Here is a 20,868-nt window from a genome sequence, read left to right on the forward strand (position 1 = left end):
TTGTGTCTTTTTTCTCCTCTCTTGTGTCTCCTCTCTTGTGTCTCCTCTCTTGTGTCTCCTCTCTTGTGTCTTCTGTCTTCTCTCGTGTCTCCTCTCTTGTGCCTTATGTCTTCTCTCTTGTGCCTTATGTCTTCTCTCTTGTGTCTCCTCACTTGTGTCTTCTCTCTTGTGTCTTCTCTCTTGTATCCTCTCGTGTCTTCTCCCTTGTGTCTTCTGTCTTCACTTTCTCCCATTACTCGTCTACGTCGTCCTCGCTTCTATCTCAGCACCTTCTCTTCTCTCTTGTGTCTCCTCTCTTGTGTCTCCTCTCTTGTGTCTTGTCTCTTGTGTCTTCTCCCTTGTGTCTTCTGTCTTCTCTCTTGTGTCTTTTTTTTGTGTCTCGTGTCTTCCGTCTTTTCTCTTGTGTCTCCTCTCTTGTGTCTTCTGTCTCCTCTCTTGTGTCTTCTCTCTTGTGTCTTCTGTCTTGTATCTTCTGTCTTCTCTCTTGTGTCTTCTGTCTTGTGTCTCCTTTCTTGCGTCTCCTCTCTTGTGTCTCCTCTCTTGTGTCTTCTCCCTTGTGTCTTCTCCCTTGTGTCTTGTGTCTCCTCTCTTGTGTCTTCTGTCTTGTGTCTTCTGTCTTCACTTTCTCCCATCACTCGTCTACGTCGTCCTCGCTTCTATCTCAGCACCTTCTCTTCTCTCTTGTGTCTTCTGTCTTGTGTCTCCTCTCTTGTGTCTCCTCTCTTGTGTCTCCTCTCTTGTGTCTTCTCTCTTGTGTTTTCTGTCTTGTGTCTCCTCTATTGTGTCTCCTCTCTTGTGTTTCCTCTCTTGTCTCCTCTCTTGTGTCTCCTCTCGTGTGTCTTCTGTCTTCACTTTCTCCCATGACTCGTCTACGTCGTCCTCGCTTCTATCTCAGCACCTTCTTTTCTCTCTTGTGTCTTCTGTCTTGTGTCTCCTCTCTTGTGTCTCCTCTCTTGTGTCTCCTCTCTTGTGTTTCCTCTCTTGTGTCTTCTCTCTTGTGTCTTCTTCTCCCTTATGTTTTCTCTCTTCTGTCTTGTGTTTCCTCTCTTGTGTCTTCTCTCTTGTGTCTTCTCCCTTGTGTCTTCTGTCTTCACTTTCTCCCATCACTCTTCTACGTTGTCCTCGCTTCTATCTCAGGACCTTCTCTTCTCTCTTGTGTCTTCTGTCTTGTGTCTTCTCCCTTGTGTCTTCTGTCTTCTGTCTTGTGTTATCTCTCTTCTGTCTCCTCTTTTGTGTCTTCTGTCTTCTCTCTTCTGTCTTGTGTTTCCTCTCTTGTGTCTTCTCTCTTCTCTCTTGTGTCTCCTCTCTTGTGTCTTCTGTCTTGTGTCTTCTCCCTTGTGTCTTCTGTTTTCTCTCTTGTGTTTCCTCTCTTTTGTCTTCTCTCGTGTCTTGTCTCCTCTCTTGTACCTTCTGTCTTCTCTCTTCTGTCTTGTGTTTCCTCTCTTGTGTCTCCTCTCATGTCTTCTCCCTTGTGTCTTCTGTCTTCACTTTCTCCCATCACTCGTCTATGTTGTCCTCGCTTCTATCTCAGCACCTTCTCTTCTCTCTTGTGTTTTCTGTCTTGTGTCTTCTCCCTTGTGTCTTCTGTCTTGTGTTTCCTCTCTTCTGTCTCCTCTTTTGTGTCTTCTGTCTTATCTCTTCTGTCTTGTGTTTCCTCTCTTCTGTCTCCTCTCTTGTGTCTTTTGTCTTCTCTCTTCTCTCTTGTGTCTCCTCTCTTGTGTCTTCTCCCTTGTGTCTTCTGTTTTCTCTCTTCTGTTTCCTCTCTTTTGTCTTCTCTCGTGTCTTCTGTCTTCTCTCTTGTGTCTTCTGTCTTCTCTCTTCTGTCTTATGTTTCCTCTCTAGTGTCTTCTCTCGTGTCTTCTGTCTTCTGTCTTGTGTTTCCTCTCTTCTGTCTCCTTTTTTGTGTCTTCTGTCTTCTCTCTTCTGTCTTGTGTTTCCTCTCTTCTGTCTCCTCTCTTGTGTCTTCTCTCGTGTCTTCTGTCTTGTGTTTCCTCTCTTGTGTCTTCTCTCGTGTCTTCTGTCTTGTATTTCCTCTCTTCTGTCTCCTCTCTTGTGTCTTCTGTCTTCTCTCTTCTGTCTTGTGTGTCCTCTCTTCTGTCTCCTCTTTTGTGTCTTCTGTCTTCTCTCTTCTGTCTTGTGTTTCCTCTCTTGTGTCTCCTCTCGTGTCTTCTCCCTTGTGTCTTCTGTCTTCACTTTCTCCCATCACTCGTCTACGTCGTCCTCGCTTCTATCTCAGCACCTTCTCATCTCTCTTGTGTCTTCTGTCTTGTGTCTTCTCCCTTGTGTCTTCTGTTTTCTCTCTTGTGTTTCCTCTCTTTTGTCTTCTCTCGTGTCTTGTCTCCTCTCTTGTGTCTTCTGTCTTCTCTCTTCTGTCTTGTGTTTCCTCTCTTGTGTCTCCTCTCATGTCTTCTCCCTTGTGTCTTCTGTCTTCACTTTCTCCCATCACTCGTCTACGTTGTCCTCGCTTCTATCTCAGCACCTTCTCTTCTCTCTTGTGTCTTCTGTCTTGTGTCTTCTCCCTTGTGTCTTCTGTCTTGTGTTTCCTCTCTTCTGTCTCCTCTTTTGTGTCTTCTGTCTTCTCTCTTCTGTCTTGTGTTTCCTCTCTTCTGTCTCCTCTCTTGTGCCTTCTGTCTTCTCTCTTCTGTCTTGTGTTTCCTCTCTTGTGTCTTCTCTCTTCTCTCTTGTGTCTCCTCTCTTGTGTCTTCTGTCTTGTGTCTTCTCCCTTGTGCCTTCTGTTTTCTCTCTTGTGTTTCCTCTCTTTTGTCTTCTCTCGTGTCTTCTGTCTTCTCTCTTGTGTCTTCTGTCTTCTCTCTTCTGTCTTGTGTTTCCTCTCTTGTGTCTTCTCTCGTGTCTTCTGTCTTGTGTTTCCTCTCTTCTGTCTCCTCTTTTGTGTCTTCTGTCTTCTCTCTTCTGTCTTGTGTGTCCTCTCTTCTGTCTCCTCTTTTGTGTCTTCTGTCTTCTCTCTACTGTCTTGTGTTTCCTCTCTTGTGTCTTCTCTCGTGTCTTCTGTCTTCTGTCTTGTGTTTCCTCTCTTCTGTCTCCTCTTTTGTGTCTTCTGTCTTCTCTCTTCTGTCTTGTGTTTCCTCTCTTCTGTCTCCTCTCTTGTGTCTTCTGTCTTCTTTCTTCTGTCTTGTGTTTCCTCTCTTGTGTCTTCTCTCGTGTCTTCTGTCTTCTGTCTTGTATTTCCTCTCTTCTGTCTCCTCTCTTGTGTCTTCTGTCTTCTCTCTTCTGTCTTGTGTGTCCTCTCTTCTGTCTCCTCTTTTGTGTCTTCTGTCTTCTCTCTTCTGTCTTGTGTTTACTCTCTTGTGTCTCCTCTCGTGTCTTCTCCCTTGTGTCTTCTGTCTTCACTTTCTCCCATCACTCGTCTACGTCGTCCTCGCTTCTATCTCAGCACCTTCTCTTCTCTCTTGTGTCTTCTGTCTTGTGTCTTCTCCCTTGTGTCTTCTGTTTTCTCTCTTGTGTTTCCTCTCTTTTGTCTTCTCTCGTGTCTTGTCTCCTCTCTTGTGTCTTCTGTCTTCTCTCTTCTGTCTTGTGTCTCCTCTCATGTCTTCTGTCTTGTGTCTTCTGTCTTCTCTCTTCTGTCTTGTGTTTCCTCTCTTGTGTCTCCTCTCATGTCTTCTGTCTTGTGTCTTCTGTCTTCTCTCTTCGGTCTTGTGTTTCCTCTCTTGTGTCTCCTCTCATGTCTTCTGTCTTGTGTCTTCTGTCTTCTCTCTTCTGTCTGGTGTTTCCTCTCTTGTGTCTCCTCTCATGTCTTCTGTCTTGTGTCTTCTGTCTTCTCTCTTCTGTCTTGTGTTTCCTCTCTTGTGTCTCCTCTCATGTCTTCTGTCTTGTGTCTTCTGTCTTCTCTCTTCTGTCTGGTGTTTCCTCTCTTGTGTCTCCTCTCATGTCTTCTGTCTTGTGTCTTCTGTCTTCTCTCTTCGGTCTTGTGTTTCCTCTCTTGTGTCTCCTCTCATGTCTTCTGTCTTGTGTCTTCTGTCTTCTCTCTTCTGTCTTTTGTTTCCTCTCTTGTGTCTCCTCTCATGTCTTCTGTCTTGTGTCTTCTGTCTTCTCTCTTCTGTCTTGTGTTTCCTCTCTTGTGTCTCCTCTCATGTCTTCTGTCTTGTGTCTTCTGTCTTCTCTCTTCTGTCTGGTGTTTCCTCTCTTGTGTCTCCTCTCATGTCTTCTGTCTTGTGTCTTCTGTCTTCACTTTCTCCCATCACTCGTCTACATCGTCCTCGCTTCTATCTCAGCACCTTCCCTTCTCTCTTCTCCTTTTTCCTTTGTATCCTTCTTTCTTCCTTCTTTTTGCATTATTTTGCCGGTTTTCTTTTTTAGTTATCCGTGCTCAGGACATTAGATGCCGTCTGGGTAGAAACGTTTTTGTGAAAGGAATTTTTCTTTTCTCTTACAGTTAAGAAAGCTATGGAGGAAGAGGAGGAAAGAAAACCGGTGATGGCCAAGAAGAAAGTGAAGGAGCTGCGAGTCCTGGATAGTAAGACGGCGCAGAATCTCTGTACGTATCATCTCTGGGATTTTTACACAAAAATTCACTCTGTGGTTATAAGATTGTGGCAAAATTCTAACAACATATTAAAACACAATATACATTGGCTTTAAAAAGTCTACACGCCCCTGGAAAAAATCCAACCAAGCAGAATCATTTCAGATCTTTTTCTCCTTTAGGCCTCATGCACATGTTACACTTTGTGCCATGTTTTTGCCGCGTTTTTTGGTGCGGTTTGTGGCATAGAGCTGCATGCATTCCCCAGCAAAGTCTATGAGATTTCAGGTTTGCTGTGCGCACCTTGCTGTTTTTTTCGGTTGCAGTTTTGTGGTGACAAGAGAGCTGCGGCATGTCACAGCTTTTTGCATTTTTCACTGAGTTTTTCACCCATTGGTGTTAAAAAAACGCATCAAAAAAGCATGGAAAATCATGGAAACCGCCTGCGGTTCTGTGACCACGGGCTGCAGTTTTGTGGTGAGCACAGGGGGCAGCGTGCGGACATAGCCGGAGGCTACAGAATGCAAAGAACGAACATAATAATGGTTTTATGTTTAATATTCTGTAAAAAAAAGAAAGTGCACCTCAAACAAAGCAAAGACCAACGTTTCGGCTAATACAAGCCTTTATCAAGGTTTTGCGTCTCATATAAAGAAAATGAGTCGGGTCTGTTGTCTCAGCCGGTGTCTTGGACGGGAGCAAGGAGCCCGTGGTTGCAGATACATTACATGGTAATGTAGGTAGGAGGAATGGGAGGTCGGTGGAAGAAGGTGGGACGTGCACCTGAAAGAATTGCCAATGTGAATTAGGACAGAGTCCTGGAGGTCTTCCACCAGCCCCCCGGAGTCAGACGTTCCTGGCTGCAATAACACAGCTGGTGACAGATGCACCTTAAAGGTAATGTGGCAGTAAGTTAATTGAGGGTATAAAAAATAAATAATAAGACTTACAGAGTAAATACAACACAGATTAAGGGTACCGTCTCACTAAACGATGTACCAGCGATTCCGACCATGATTTGACCTGGTCAGGATCGCTGGTGAGTCGCTACATGGTCGCTGGTGAGCTGTCAATCAGGCAGCTCTCACAAGCGACCAGCCACCAGCGACTCTGCGCTTCCTAACCAAGGTACACATCGGGTTACTAAGCAAAGTGCTTTGCTTAGATACCAGATATTTACCCTGGTTACGTGTGCAGGGAGCCAGCGCTAAGCGGTGTATGCTGGTAACCAGGGTAAATATCTGGTAACTAAGCAAAGCTCTTTGCTTAGTAACCCGATGTGTACCCTAGCTACGTATACAGGGAGCCAGCGCTGGCAGCCTGTAAGCATGTACGCTGGTAACCAGGGTAAATATCGAGTTTGCTTGGTTACCCGATATTTACCCTGGTTACCAGTGTACGCTGCTTACAGAGTCGGTGCTCATTGGTCTCCCGCCGTCAAATACGCCGATGTGTGCTGCACAGCAGGAGACCTATCAGCAAAAAATGAACCAGAACAGTGTGTAATGATCAGCGATTTCACAGCAGGGGCCAGGTCGCTGCTTAGTGTCACACACAGCGAGATCGCTAATGAGGTCACTGGTATGTCACAAAAACCGTGGCTCAGCAGCGATCTCGCTATGTGAGAAGTACCCCTAAACAATGCAAAAGATATAATGCCATAAGAAACTGCAGGACATTGTTTCTACCCTCTGTTGACTTATTGCCACATTACCTTTAAGATGAGGCTCTACAGCCGGGTATTGGCTGTTTTGGGATTATATTATTTATCTGCAGACACTGCCTTGTGTATACACTTTTAGTGCATTCTATTATCAGTGCCCCGATACTTTACTGGGGATAAATACAGGATTATTATGTCCACCCCCGTATTTCATTCATTCTTTTTCTCTTGTCAATCATGTTTTTAACCTTTGTTTTATCAGCCATATATGGTTTGTATCAATAAAAGCCAAGTCTATATATAAATATATAAGTCCCCCTCCTGGTATATATCTCCATCCTGGGCCCCTCCTGGTATATATGTCTCTCTCTTTGTATGTATGTCCACCTCTTAGTTTATATGTCCCTCTCCTGGGCCCCTCCTGGTATATATGTCCCCCTTTTAGTATATGTCGCCTCCTGGTTTATATGTCCCCTTCCTAGTATATATTTTCCTCTCCTGTTATATATGTAAATATGTCTCCATCCTGTCTCTAAGGCAAAAAAAAGTCATTTTGCTCACCCTCCCCAGCTCTGACCTCATTGGGCGTTCTCTCTGTGTCACAATGAATTTCAACTGGATATGTGCACCTGGATGCACATCCAGCCGAAGCTGGGGTCGGCGAAGACTGAGGTCAACAGGGACTGGAGTTGTCAGGGACTGAGGTCAGCAAACCAAACCCCTCACCACCACCTCTGGTGATTGTCCCACTCCTGTATTCAGCTCATGCAGCCCTTACCGTTCCCCACCAGCTGCCACGTCCCCCCACCTCTGCAGCCCTATATTACCTGCAGCAGTGTGATGAGGTCGTAGAATGAAGACCTCATCACACTGCTGCATGCTGTGCCGCAGGATGACGCGACTGTGCCCTGCTTGCCCCCCTGACCCTGGCTTCACCACATGGCTAATTTGCATGTGATGCACCTGAGGCGCTTCTCCTGCAAATTAGCCATGTATAGTGTCTGAAGTGACACGGCTTAATAAAGCTATAAATAAATAAATGAATACCCCGGGCCGGGCCCTGTCACTCCTGTCTCATTGCTTTATGAGACTAGTGACAGATTCAGGACTTGTCATTTCCATGCTAGACATATACAAATATTAAATGGATTTACTTTCCTTTGGCAGTCGTAGGGTTATTGTCAGTTTGCCTTCCAGCAGCTCCTGAATCCTGGTCAGGTGTTTCCGGTTTGGGACCACTCCCAGTCCCTATTATATACCCTCCACTACCAGCAGAGGGTGCTTGTTATTCTTTGCCATTTGGATGCTGGGCCAAGAGGTGGAAGGAGCTTCTCTGACCCTCAGTTGAAGTTGCTGGTGTGGATACAGTCTTGGTGCTGACTGCAGCAGTTTATCGTTGTGTTTCCCCCTGTCTGTCTTCCTTCCCTGGTGTGTTGTTTTAGTGCCATGGTGAGGCCAGCATCCCTTACCTGCCCACTCATTAGCCACGACTATTGTAGGGCACCTCAGGACTTCAGGTTCCTGCTCAGCAACAGGTGGGGAACCTGTATAGGGACTGGCTAGGAGTGCAGGGTACAGTGGCAGGTAAGTGGAGGAGGTGTCCATCTTCCCTCTCACTAGCATAGTGGCGCACCGTTGTCATTGTGTCCCCAGTGTACCCCGTATTTGCTGTGGTGAAACCCCTGTGTGTTGTGTTTTTAACCCTACGCTGCACCTTCCCCAAGTCTGTGCATGACAGCCCCCCTCTTCACTGGGCCCCATATACCATTAATGGCTGTATCGCCCTGATGGCGGCACTGGTTGTAGTGGCGTGGACTTGTGATGGATCCGCCGACTCCTCCACATGGTGCAGCCTCAGGCAGAACACTTCATGGAAGCAATCGCCTGGAGCGGAGACTATGCAATGTAGATGAAGAAGCCTGGACGAGCTTTACCCAGCTTTTCTCCATCTGCTCCTGAAGAATCATTAGTTCAGGAGAACATTGTATCTTCTGTAAGTCTCCATGTGCTGTGATTGTCCATAAGTCTCCACGCCCTCTGGCCGATGTTCTGCCAGACCCTGTGTGCGATGACCACCGCTCCGCCATTGATCCCTGGTCTCTTTCTTATTCTTCAGCCATCTTCTTGGGATCTTATCGGATGTCCTATGAAGAAATTAAGAACATTGTCTTAGAAGTGGATGAAGAGAAACTGTCCGAATCCCTCATTCAGGTATGGGACGCTTCAGGTATGGGACGCTTCAGGTGTGGGACGCTTCAGGTATGGGACGCTTCAGGTATGGGACGCTTCAGGTATGAGACGTTTCAGGTATGGGACGTTTCAGGTATGAGACGTTTCAGGTGTGGGACGCTTCAGGTGTGGGACGCTTCAGGTATGGGACGCTTCAGGTATGGGACGCTTCAGGTATGAGACGTTTCAGGTGTGGGACGTTTCAGGTGTGGGACGTTTCAGGTGTGGGACGTTTCAGGTGTGGGACGTTTCAGGTATGGGACGTTTCAGGTATGGGACGTTTCAGGTATGGGACGTTTCAGGTATGGGACGGTTCAGGTGTGGGACGTTTCAGGTATGGGACGTTTCAGGTATGGGACGTTTCAGGTATGGGACGTTTCAGGTATGGGACGTTTCAGGTATGGGACGTTTCAGGTATGGGACGTTTCAGGTATGGGACGCTTCAGGTATGGGACGCTTCAGGTGTGGGACGTTTCAGGTGTGGGACGTTTCAGGTGTGGGACGTTTCAGGTGTGGGACGTTTCAGGTGTGGGACATTTCAGGTATGGGACGTTTCAGGTATGGGACGTTTCAGGTATGGGACGTTTCAGGTATGGGACGTTTCAGGTATGGGACGTTTCAGGTGTGGGACGTTTCAGGTATGGGACGTTTCAGGTATGGGACGTTTCAGGTATGGGACGTTTCAGGTGTGGGACGTTTCAGGTATGGGACGTTTCAGGTATGGGACGTTTCAGGTATGGGACGTTTCAGGTATGGGACGTTTCAGGTGAAGGTTTTCTGCGGCAATTATTATTGGCTGATGAACGTTCCCCTACTCATCGCTGTGCTTCATGTCGTGATGTCTTGTCTCTCATGCAGAGAACGGTAATGACACCATCTTTGTATCCTCTCCAGTCTCCATATGTTTATTGCTTTGGTTCAGAAGGTCTGGAGGTCGCCCTCCGTCCACACAGTGCTCTACTGATGGCGTTGCGATACTTGCTGCCGTTGTACACAGCACAGATCCGCCATGACATCTAAATGCTTCCCGTTCAGTCATCCATAAGACCCTGCCGTCAGTCCCTTCACTGCTACAACATGGTGCCCAGACACGCACTCGCACTTCTCTTCTAGGGGTAGACGACGCTTCTGCACATCTGTGGTGCTACAGCTGGGGCACTAATATTTATACTCTCGCACCTTTCGCCTCTTTATTCAGGATGACTTTTTTCCAGGTCTTTTTGATGTTGTGGTTTGTAAAATCACTAAAAAAGGTCAAATAACCCCATTATTATTAAAAACTCTGCTACAGCCGAAGGGAAAGTCTTGTCCTCTGCTGCATCTGGAAGCCATTGTTCAGAATTGGGGCCTATGCAGGGTCCTCTGGGACTCTGGCGGGTCAGTCCAACCCCTATACACATCCAAAAGCAGACTGCTTCTGGGCCTAAACAGGTCTTCCTAATCAGAGGGGAACGGGTCAGATAAACTTCAAATTCACCAAAAAATGTTGCAGAGAAGATATTCCCTACACATATAGTGTCCCCTACTATTCTCTCACCCCAGAGCAACAGTAACGCAAGATGTCAAAACTAATGGAAATCCATGTACTCAGCTGACCGCTCCACTCTCCACCCCTCATCGCTCCCCTCTGCAGCTCCTCACCGCTCCACTCTCCACCCCTCACCGCTCCCCTCTCCAGCTCCTCACCGCTCCACTCTCCACCCCTCACCGCTCCCCTCTCCAGCTCCTCACCGCTCCACTCTCCACCCCTCACCGCTCCACTCTCCACCCCTCACCGCTCCCCTCTCCAGCTCCTCACCGCTCCACTCTCCACCCCTCACCGCTCCACTCTCCACCCCTCACCGCTCCACTCTCCACCCCTCATCGCTCCCCTCTGCAGCTCCTCACCGCTCCACTCTCCACCCCTCACCGCTCCCCTCTCCAGCTCCTCACCGCTCCACTCTCCACCCCTCACCGCTCCCCTCTCCAGCTCCTCACCGCTCCCCTCTCCAGCTCCTCACCGCTCCACTCTCCACCCCTCACCGCTCCCCTCTCCAGCTCCTCACCGCTCCCCTCTCCAGCTCCTCACCGCTCCACTCTCCACCCCTCACCGCTCCCCTCTCCAGCACCTCACCGCTCCACTCTCCACCCCTCACCGCTCCCCTCTCCAGCTCCTCACCGCTCCCCTCTCCAGCTCCTCACCGCTCCACTCTCCACCCCTCACCGCTCCCCTCTCCAACCCCTCCTCCCCTCACCGCTCCCCTGTCCAGCTCCTCACCGCTCCCCTCTCCAACCCCTCCGCCCCTCACCGCTCCCCTCTCCAGCTCCTCACCCCTCCACCCCTCACCGCTCCCCTGTCCAGCTCCTCACCGCTCCCCTCTCCACCCCTCACCGCTCCCCTCTCCAGCTCCTCACCGCTCCACTCTCCACCCCTCACCGCTCCCCTCTCCAGCTCCTCACCGCTCCCCTCTCCAGCTCCTCACCGCTCCCCTCTCCAACCCCTCCTCCCCTCACCGCTCCCCTGTCCAGCTCCTCACCGCTCCCCTCTTCAACCCCTCCGCCCCTCACCGCTCCCCTCTCCAGCTCCTCACCGCTCCACTCTCCGACCCCTCCACCCCTCACCGCTCCCCTGTCCAGCTCCTCACCGCTCCCCTCTCCAACCCCTCCGCCCCTCACCGCTCCCCTCTCCAGCTCCTCACCGCTCCACTCTCCGACCCCTCCACCCCTCACCGCTCCCCTGTCCAGCTCCTCACCGCTCCCCTGTCCGACCCCTCTGCCACTCACCTCTCCACCCCTCACCGCTCCCCTCTCCAGCTCCTCACCGCTCCCCTCTCCAACTCCTCCTCCCCTCACCGCTCCCCTGTCCAGCTCCTCACCGCTCCCCTCTCCAACCCCTCTGCCCCTCACCGCTCCCCTCTCCAGCTCCTCACCGCTCCCCTCTCCGACCCATCCACCGCTCACCGCTCCCATGTCCAGCTCACCACTCCCCTGTCCGACCCATCTGCCCCTCACCTCTCCACCCCTCACCGCTCCTCTCTCCAGCTCCTCACCGCTCCCCTGTCCGACCCATCTGCCCCTCACCTCTCCACCCCTCACCGCTCCCCTCTCCAGCTCCTCACCGCTCCCCTCTCAGACCCCTCCGCCCCTCACTGGTCCCCTGTCTGGCCCCTCCGCTCCTCACCGCTCCCCTCTCCAGCTCCTCACTACTCCCTCTCAGACCCCTCCACCCCTCACCGCTCCCCTCTCTAACCCCCCCCACCTCACCGCTCCCCTGTCCAGCTCCTCACCGCTCCCCTCTCCAACCCCTCCGCCCCTCACCGCTCCCCTCTCCAGCTCCTCACCGCTCCACTCTCCAACCCCTCCATCCCTCACCGCTCCCCTGTCCAGCTCCTCACCGCTCCCCTGTCTGACCCCTCTGCCCTTCACCTCTCCACCCCTCACCGCTCCCCTGTCCGACCCCTCCGCCGCTCACTGCTCCCCTCTCCGGCTCCTCCGCTCCCCACTGCTCACCTTTTTCTTGTACATAGGGGCAGTATTATAGTAGTTATATTCTTGTACATAGGGGCAGTATTATAGTAGTTATATTCTTGTACATAGGGGCAGTATTATAGTAGTTATATTCTTGTACATAGGGGCAGTATTATAGTAGTTATATTCTTGTATATAGGGGGCAGTATTATAGTAGTTATATTCTTGTACATAGGGAACAGAATTATAGTAGTTATATTCTTGTACATAGGGGCAGTATTATAGTAGTTATATTCTTGTATATAGGGGCAGTATTATAGTAGATATATTCTTGTACATAGGGGCAGTATTATAGTAGTTATATTCTTGTACATAGGGGCAGTATTATAGTAGTTATATTCTTGTATATAGGGGCAGTATTATAGTAGTTATATTCTTGTACATAGGGGCAGTATTATAGTAGTTATATTCCTGTACATAGGGGCAGTATTATAGTAGTTATATTCTTGTACATAGGAGCAGTATTATAGTAGTTATATCCTTGTACATAGGAGCAGTATTATAGTAGTTATATTCTTATACATAGGGGGCAGTATTATAGTAGTTATATTCTTGTACATAGGGGCAGTATTATAGTAGTTATATTCCTGTACATAGGGGCAGTATTATAGTAGTTATATTCTTGTACATAGGAGCAGTATTATAGTAGTTATATTCTTGTATATAGGGGGCAGTGTTATAGTAGATATATTCTTGTACATATGGGACAGTATTATAGTAGTTATATTCTTGTACATAGGGGCAGTATTATAGTAGTTATATTCTTGTATATAGGGGCAGTATTATAGTAGTTATATTCTTGTACATAGGGGCAGTATTATAGTATTATATTCTTGTACATAGGGGCAGTATTATAGCAGTTATATTCTTATACATAGGGGCAGTATTATAGTAGTTATATTCTTGTACATAGGGGCAGTATTATAGCAGTTATATTCTTATACATAGGGGCAGTATTATAGTAGTTATATTCTTGTACATAGGGGCAGTATTATAGCAGTTATATTCTTATACATAGGGGCAGTATTATAGTAGTTATATTCTTGTACATAGGGGGCAGTATTATAGTAGTTATATTCTTGTACATAGGGGCAGTATCATAGTCGTTATATTCTTGTACATAGGGGCAGTATTATAGTAGTTATATTCTTGTACATAGGGGCAGTATTATAGTAGTTATATTCTTGTACATAGGGGCAGTATTATAGTAGTTATATTCTTGTACATAGGGGCAGTATTATAGTAGTTATATTCTTGCACATAGGAGCAGTATTATCTAATACTAGCTGTACTACCCGGCTTCGCCTGGGTTAATAACTGCTGTTAACAAAATAGAATGTATTAACAAAAACTCTGTTCTGTGTCTGTGTATTATGTCTCTGCCTGTACTGTGCTGTACTCTGTTCTATGTCTCTGTACTGTGCCTCCACTTCCTCCTGCACCGTGCTTGTGTTGCACCTCTTCCTCCTCCTGTGCACCGTGCTCGTGTTGTACCTCTGCCTCCTCCTCCTGTGCACCGCGCTCGAATTGTACCTCTGCCTCCTCCTCCTGTGCACCGTGCTCGTGTTATACCTCTGCCTCCTCCTCCTGTGCACTGTGCTGGTGTTGTACCTCTTCCTCCTCCTCCTGTGCACCGTGCTCGTGTTGTACCTCTGCCTCCTCCTCCTGTGCACCGTGCTCGTGTTGTACCTCTGCCTCCTCCTCCTGTGCACCGTGCTCGTGTTGTACCTCTGCCTCCTCCTCCTGTGCACCGTGCTCGTGTTGTACCTCTGCCTCCTCCTCCTGTGCACTGTGCTCGTGTTGTACCTCTGCCTCCTCCTCCTGTGCACCGTGCTCGTGTTGTACCTCTTCCTCCTCCTCCTGTGCACCATGCTCGTGTTGTACCTCTGCCTCCTCCTCCTGTGCACTGTGCTCGTGTTGTACCTCTTCCTCCTCCTCCTGTGCACTGTGCTCGTGTTGTACCTCTGCCTCCTCCTCCTGTGCACTGTGCTCGTGTTGTACCTCTGCCTCCTCCTCCTGTGCACCGTGCTCGTGTTGTACCTCTGCCTCCTCCTCCTGTGCACCGTGCTCGTGTTGTACCTCTGCCTCCTCCTCCTGTGCACCGTGCTCGTGTTATACCTCTGCCTCCTCCTCCTGTGCACTGTGCTGGTGTTGTACCTCTTCCTCCTCCTCCTGTGCACCGTGCTCGTGTTGTACCTCTGCCTCCTCCTCCTGTGCACCGTGCTCGTGTTGTACCTCTGCCTCCTCCTCCTGTGCACCGTGCTCGTGTTGTACCTCTGCCTCCTCCTCCTGTGCACCGTGCTCGTGTTGTACCTCTGCCTCCTCCTCCTGTGCACTGTGCTCGTGTTGTACCTCTGCCTCCTCCTCCTGTGCACCGTGCTCGTGTTGTACCTCTTCCTCCTCCTCCTGTGCACCGTGCTCGTGTTGTACCTCTGCCTCCTCCTCCTGTGCACTGTGCTCGTGTTGTACCTCTGCCTCCTCCAGTGCACCGTGCTCGTGTTGTACCTCTGCCTCCTCCTCCTGTGCACTGTGCTCGTGTTGTACCTCTGCCTCCTCCTGTGCACCGTGCTCGTGTTGTACCTCTTCCTCCTCCTCCTGTGCACCGTGCTCGTGTTGTACCTCTGCCTCCTCCTCCTGTGCACTGTGCTCGTGTTGTACCTCTGCCTCCTCCTCCTGTGCACCGTGTTCGTATTGTACCTCTGCCTCCTCCTCCTGTGCACCGTGCTCGTGTTGTACCTCTGCCTCCTCCTCCTGTGCACCGTGCTCGTGTTGTACCTCTGCCTCCTCCTCCTGTGCACTGTGCTGGTGTTGTACCTCTGCCTCCTCCTCCTGTGCACCGTGCTCGTGTTGTACCTCTGCCTCCTCCAGTGCACCGTGCTCGTGTTGTACCTCTGCCTCCTCCTCCTGTGCACTGTGCTCGTGTTGTACCTCTGCCTCCTCCTCCTGTGCACCGTGCTCGTGTTGTACCTCTGACTCCTCCTCCTGTGCACTGTGCTCGTGTTGTACCTCTGCCTCCTCCTCCTGTGCACCGTGCTGGTGTTGTACCTCTGCCTCCTCCTCCTGTGCACTGTGCTCGTGTTGTACCTCTGCCTCCTCCTCCTGTGCACCGTGCTCGTGTTGTACCTCTTCCTCCTCCTCCTGTGCACTGTGCTCATGTTGTACCTCTTCCTCCTCCTCCTGTGCACCGTGCTCGTGTTGTACCTCTGCCTCCTCCTCCTGTGCACCGTGCTCGTGTTGTACCTCTGCCTCCTCCTCCTGTGCACTGTGCTCGTGTTGTACCTCTGCCTCCTCCTCCTGTGCACCGTGCTCGTGTTGTACCTCTGCCTCCTCCTCCTGTGCACCGTGCTCGTGTTGTACCTCTGCCTCCTCCTCCTGTGCACCGTGCTCGTGTTGTACCTCTTCCTCCTCCTCCTGTGCACCGTGCTCGTGTTGTACCTCTGCCTCCTCCTCCTGTGCACCGTGCTCGTGTTGTACCTCTGCCTCCTCCTCCTGTGCACCGTGCTCGTGTTGTACCTCTGCCTCCTCCTCCTGTGCACCGTGCTCGTGTTGTACCTCTGCCTCCTCCTCCTGTGCACCGTGCTCGTGTTGTACCTCTTCCTCCTCCTCCAGTGCACTGTGCTCGTGTTGTACCTCTGCCTCCTCCTCCTGTGCACTGTGCTCGTGTTGTACCTCTTCCTCCTCCTCCTGTGCACTGTGCTCGTGTTGTACCTCTTCCTCCTCCTCCTGTGCACCGTGCTCGTGTTGTACCTCTGCCTCCTCCTCCTGTGCACCGTGCTCGTGTTGTACCTCTGCCTCCTCCTCCTGTGCACTGTGCTCGTGTTGTACCTCTGCCTCCTCCTCCTGTGCACTGTGCTCGTGTTGTACCTCTGCCTCCTCCTCCTGTGCACCGTGCTCGTGTTGTACCTCTGCCTCCTCCTCCTGTGCACCGTGCTCGTGTTGTACCTCTGCCTCCTCCTCCTGTGCACCGTGCTCGTGTTGTACCTCTGCCTCCTCCTCCTGTGCACCGTGCTCGTGTTGTACCTCTGCCTCCTCCTCCTGTGCACCGTGCTCGTGTTGTACCTCTGCCTCCTCCTCCTGTGCACCGTGCTCATGTTGTACCTCTGTCTCCTCATCCTGTGCACCGTGCTCGTGTTGTACCTCTGCCTCCTCCTCCTGTGCACTGTGCTCGTGTTGTACCTCTGCCTCTTCCTCCTGTGCACCGTGCTCGTGTTGTACCTCTGCCTCCTCCTCCTGTGCCCCGTGCTCGTGTTGTACGTCTTCCTCCTCCTCCTGTGCACCGTGCTCGTGTTGTACCTCTGCCTCCTCCTCCTGTGCACCGTGCTCGTGTTGTACCTCTGCCTCCTCCTCCTGTTTACCGTGCTCGTGTTGTACCTCTGCCTCCTCCTCCTGTGCACTGTGCTCGTGTTGTACGTTTTCCTCCTCCTCCTGTGCACTGTGCTCGTGTTGTACCTCTGCCTCCTCCTCCTGTGCACCGTGCTTGTGTTGTACCTCTTCCTCCTCCTCCTGTGCACCGTGCTCGTGTTGTACCTCTGCCTCCTCCTCCTGTGCACTGTGCTCGTGTTGTACCTCTGCCTCCTCCTCCTGTGCACCGTGCTCGTGTTGTACCTCTGCCTCCTCCTCCTGTGCACCGTGCTCGTGTTGTACCTCTGCCTCCTCCTCCTGTGCACTGTGCTTGTGTTGTACCTCTGCCTCCTCCTCCTGTGCACCGTGCTCGTGTTGTACCTCTGCCTCCTCCTCCTGTGCACCGTGCTCGTGTTGTACCTCTGCCTCCTCCTCCTGTGCACCGTGCTCGTGTTGTACCTCTTCCTCCTCCTCCTGTGCACCGTGCTCGTGTTGTACCTCTGCCTCCTCCTCCTGTGCACCGTGCTCGTGTTGTACCTCTGCCTCCTCCTCCTGTGCACCGTGCTCGTGTTGTACCTCTGCCTCCTCCTCCTGTGCACTGTGCTCGTGTTGTACCTCTGCCTCCTCCTCCTGTGCACCGTGCTCGTGTTGTACCTCTGCCTCCTCCTCCTGTGCACTGTGCTCGTGTTGTACCTCTGCCTCCTCCTCCTGTGCACCGTGCTCGTGTTGTACCTCTTCCTCCTCCTCCAGTGCACCGTGCTCGTGTTGTACCTCTTCCTCCTCCTCCTGTGCACCGTGCTCGTGTTGTACCTCTTCCTCCTCCTCCTGTGCACCGTGCTCGTGTTGTACCTCTTCCTCCTCCTCCTGTGCACCGTGCTCGTGTTGTACCTCTGCCTCCTCCTCCTGTGCACCGTGCTCGTGTTGTACCTCTGCCTCCTCCTCCTGTGCACCGTGCTCGTGTTGTACCTCTGCCTCCTCCTCCTGTGCACTGTGCTCGTGTTGTACCTCTGCCTCCTCCTCCTGTGCACCGTGCTCGTGTTGTACCTCTGCCTCCTCCTCCTGTGCACTGTGCTCGTGTTGTACCTCTGCCTCCTCCTCCTGTGCACCGTGCTCGTGTTGTACCTCTTCCTTTTCCTCCAGTGCACCGTGCTCGTGTTGTACCTCTTCCTCCTCCTCCTGTGCACCGTGCTCGTGTTGTACCTCTTCCTCCTCCTCCTGTGCACCGTGCTCGTGTTGTACCTCTGCCTCCTCCTCCTGCGCACCGTGCTCGTGTTGTACCTCTGCCTCCTCCTCCTGTGCACCGTGCTCGTATTGTACCTCTGCCTCCTCCTCCTGTGCACTGTGCTCGTGTTGTACCTCTTCCTCCTCCTCCAGTGCACCGTGCTCGTGTTGTACCTCTGCCTCCTCCTCCTGTGCACTGTGCTCGTGTTGTACCTCTGCCTCCTCCTCCTGTGCACCGTGCTCGTGTTGTACCTCTGCCTCCTCCTCCTGTGCACCGTGCTCGTGTTGTACCTCTGCCTCCTCCTCCTGTGCACCGTGCTCGTGTTGTACCTCTGCCTCCTCCTCCGGTGCCTCCATCTCTTCTTGTACCTCTGCCTCCTCCTCCTGTGCACTGTGCTCGTGTTGTACCTCTGCCTCCTCCTCCTGTGCACCGTGCTCGTGTTGTACCTCTGCCTCCTCCTCCGGTGCCTCCATCTCTTCTTGTACCTCTGCCTCCTCCTCCGGTGCCTCCATCTCTTCTTGTACCTCTGCCTCCTCCTCCGGTGCCTCCATCTCTTCTTGTACCTCTGCCTCCTCCTCCTGTGCACCGTGCTCGTGTTGTACCTCTGCCTCCTCCTCCGGTGCCTCCATCTCTTCTTGTACCTCTGCCTCCTCCTCCTGTGCACTGTGCTCGTGTTGTACCTCTTCCTCCTTCTCCTGTGCACTTTGCTCGTGTTGTACCTCTGCCTCCTCCTCCTGTGCACTGTGCTCGTGTTGTACCTCTGCCTCCTCCTCCTGTGCACCGTGCTCGTGTTGTACCTCTGCCTCCTCCTCCTGTGCACCGTGCTCGTGTTGTACCTCTGCCTCCTCCAGTGCACTGTGCTCGTGTTGTACCTCTGCCTCCTCCTCCTGTGCACCGTGCTCCTGTTGTACCTCTGCTTCCTCCTCCTGTGCACTGTGCTCGTGTTGTACCTCTGCCTCCTCCTCCTGTGCACCGTGCTCGTGTTGTACCTCTGCCTCCTCCTCCTGTGCACCATGCTCATGTTGTACCTCTGCCTCCTCCTCCTGTGCACTGTGCTCGTGTTGTACCTCTACCTCCTCCTCCTGTGCACTGTGCTCGTGTTGTACCTCTGCCTCCTCCTCCTGTGCACCGTGCTCGTGTTGTACCTCTGCCGTCTCCTCCTGTGCACCGCGCTCGTGTTGTACCTCTGCCTCCTCCTCCTGTGCACTGTGCTCGTGTTGTACCTCTGCCTCCTCCTCCTGTGCACTGTGCTCGTGTTGTACCTCTGCCTCCTCCTCCGGTGCCTCCATCTCTTCTTGTACCTTTTCCTCCTCCTCCTGTGCCCCATGCTCGTGTTGTACCTCTGCCTCCTCCTCCAGTGCACCATGCTCGTGTTGTACCTCTGCCTCCTCCTCCTGTGCACTGTGCTCGTGTTGTACCTCTGCCTCCTCCTCCTGTGCCCCATGCTCGTGTTGTACCTCTTCCTCCTCCTCCTGTGCACTGTGCTCGTGTTATACCTCTGCCTCCTCCTCCGGTGCCTCCATCTCTTCTTGTACCTTTTCCTCCTCCTCCTGTGCACTGTGCTCGTGTTGTACCTCTGCCTCCTCCTCCTGTGCACTGTGCTCGTGTTGTACCTCTGCCTCCTCCTCCTGTGCACCGTGCTCGTGTTGTACCTCTGCCTCCTCCTCCTGTGCACCGTGCTCGTGTTGTACCTCTGCCTCCTCCTCCTGTGCACTGTGCTCGTGTTGTACCTCTGCCTCCTCCTCCTGTGCACTGTGCTCGTGTTGTACCTCTGCCTCCTCCTCCTGTGCACTGTGCTCGTGTTGTACCTCTGCCTCCTCCTGTGCACTGTGCTCGTGTTGTACCTCTTCCTCCTTCTCCTGTGCACTGTGCTCGTGTTGTACCTCTGCCTCCTCCTCCTGTGCACTGTGCTCGTGTTGTACTTCTGCCTCCTCCTGTGCACTGTGCTCGTGTTGTACCTCTTCCTCCTTCTCCTGTGCACTGTGCTCGTGTTGTACCTCTGCCTCCTCCTCCTGTGCACCGTGCTCGTGTTGTACCTCTGCCTCCTCCTGTGCACCGTGCTCGTGTTGTACCTCTGCCTCCTCCTCCTGTGCACCGTGCTCGTGTTGTACCTCTGCCTCCTCCTCCTGTGCACTGTGCTCGTGTTGTACCTCTGCCTCCTCCTCCTGTGCACCGTGCTCGTGTTGTACTTCTGCCTCCTCCTCCTGTGCACCGTGCTCGTGTTGTACCTCTGCCTCCTCCTCCTGTGCACCGTGCTCGTGTTGTACCTCTGCCTCCTCCTCCTGTGCACCGTGCTTGTGTTGTACTTCTGCCTCCTCCTCCTGTGCACTGTGCTCATGTTGTACCTCTGCCTCCTCCTCCTGTGCACCGTGCTCGTGTTGTACCTTTGCCTCCTCCTCCTGTGCACCGTGCTCGTGTTGTACCTTTGCCTCCTCCTCCTGTGCACTGTGCTCGTGTTATACCTCTGCCTCCTCCTCCTGTGCACCGTGCTTGTGTTGTACCTCTGCCTCCTCCTCCTGTGCACCGTGCTCGTGTTGTACCTCTGCCTCCTCCTCCTGTGCACTGTGCTCGTGTTGTACCTCTTCCTTCTCCTCCTGTGCACCGTGCTCGTGTTGTACCTCTGCCTCCTCCTCTCGTGCACCGTGCTCCTGTTGTACCTCTGCCTCCTCCTCCTGTGCACTGTGCTCGTGTTGTACCTCTGCCTCCTCCTCCTGTGCACTGTGCTCGTGTTGTACCTCTTCCTCCTTCTCCTGTGCACTTTGCTCGTGTTGTACCTCTGCCTCCTCCTCCTGTGCACTGTGCTCGTGTTGTACCTCTGCCTCCTCATCCTGTGCACCGTGCTCGTGTTATACCTCTGCCTCCTCCTCCTGTGCACTGTGCTCGTGTTGTACCTCTGCCTCCTCCTCCTGTGCACCGTGCTCGTGTTATACCTCTGCCTCCTCCTCCTGTGCACTGTGCTCGTGTTGTACTTCTGCCTCCTCCTCCGGTGCCTCCATCTCTTCTAGTACCTTTGCCTCCTCCTCCTGTGCACCGTGCTCGTGTTGTACCTCTGCCTCCTCCTCCTGTGCACCGTGCTCGTGTTGTACCTCTGCCTCCTCCTCCTGTGCACTGTGCTCGTGTTGTACCTCTGCCTCCTCCTGTGCACCGTGCTCGTGTTGTACCTCTGCCTCCTCCTCCTGTGCACCGTGCTCGTGTTGTACCTCTGCCTCCTCCTCCTGTGCACCGTGCTTGTGTTGTACCTCTGCCTCCTCCTCCTGTGCACCGTGCTCGTGTTGTACCTCTGCCTCCTCCTCCTGTGCACTGTGCTCGTGTTGTACCTCTGCCTCCTCCTCCTGTGCACTGTGCTCGTGTTGTACCTCTGCCTCCTCCTCCTGTGCACTGTGCTCGTGTTGTACCTCTGCCTCCTCCTCCTGTGCACTGTGCTCG

General features: G+C 52.3%; 1 protein-coding gene across 6 annotated transcripts in view; it reads left to right on the forward strand.

Moving 5' to 3' along the window:
- Positions 1-20,868, forward strand: part of DIAPH2 (diaphanous related formin 2) — a 1,791,241-nt gene that overhangs the window by 787,285 nt on the left and 983,088 nt on the right. For all 6 annotated transcript variants that reach the window (XR_012725273.1, XR_012725274.1, XM_075323052.1 and 3 more), the window contains 2 exons: positions 4,391-4,492; positions 8,260-8,354. Coding sequence is in view for 4 of the 6 variants with exons in the window: in XM_075323052.1 (XP_075179167.1) it covers positions 4,391-4,492; positions 8,260-8,354 (197 nt within the window). In the remaining 2 variants the exon portion in view is untranslated. The remainder of the gene's footprint in view (positions 1-4,390; positions 4,493-8,259; positions 8,355-20,868) is intronic.

Source organism: Anomaloglossus baeobatrachus, chromosome 9 (genome assembly GCF_048569485.1).
Source record: "Anomaloglossus baeobatrachus isolate aAnoBae1 chromosome 9, aAnoBae1.hap1, whole genome shotgun sequence".
Classification (NCBI taxonomy): Eukaryota; Metazoa; Chordata; class Amphibia; order Anura; family Aromobatidae; genus Anomaloglossus; species Anomaloglossus baeobatrachus.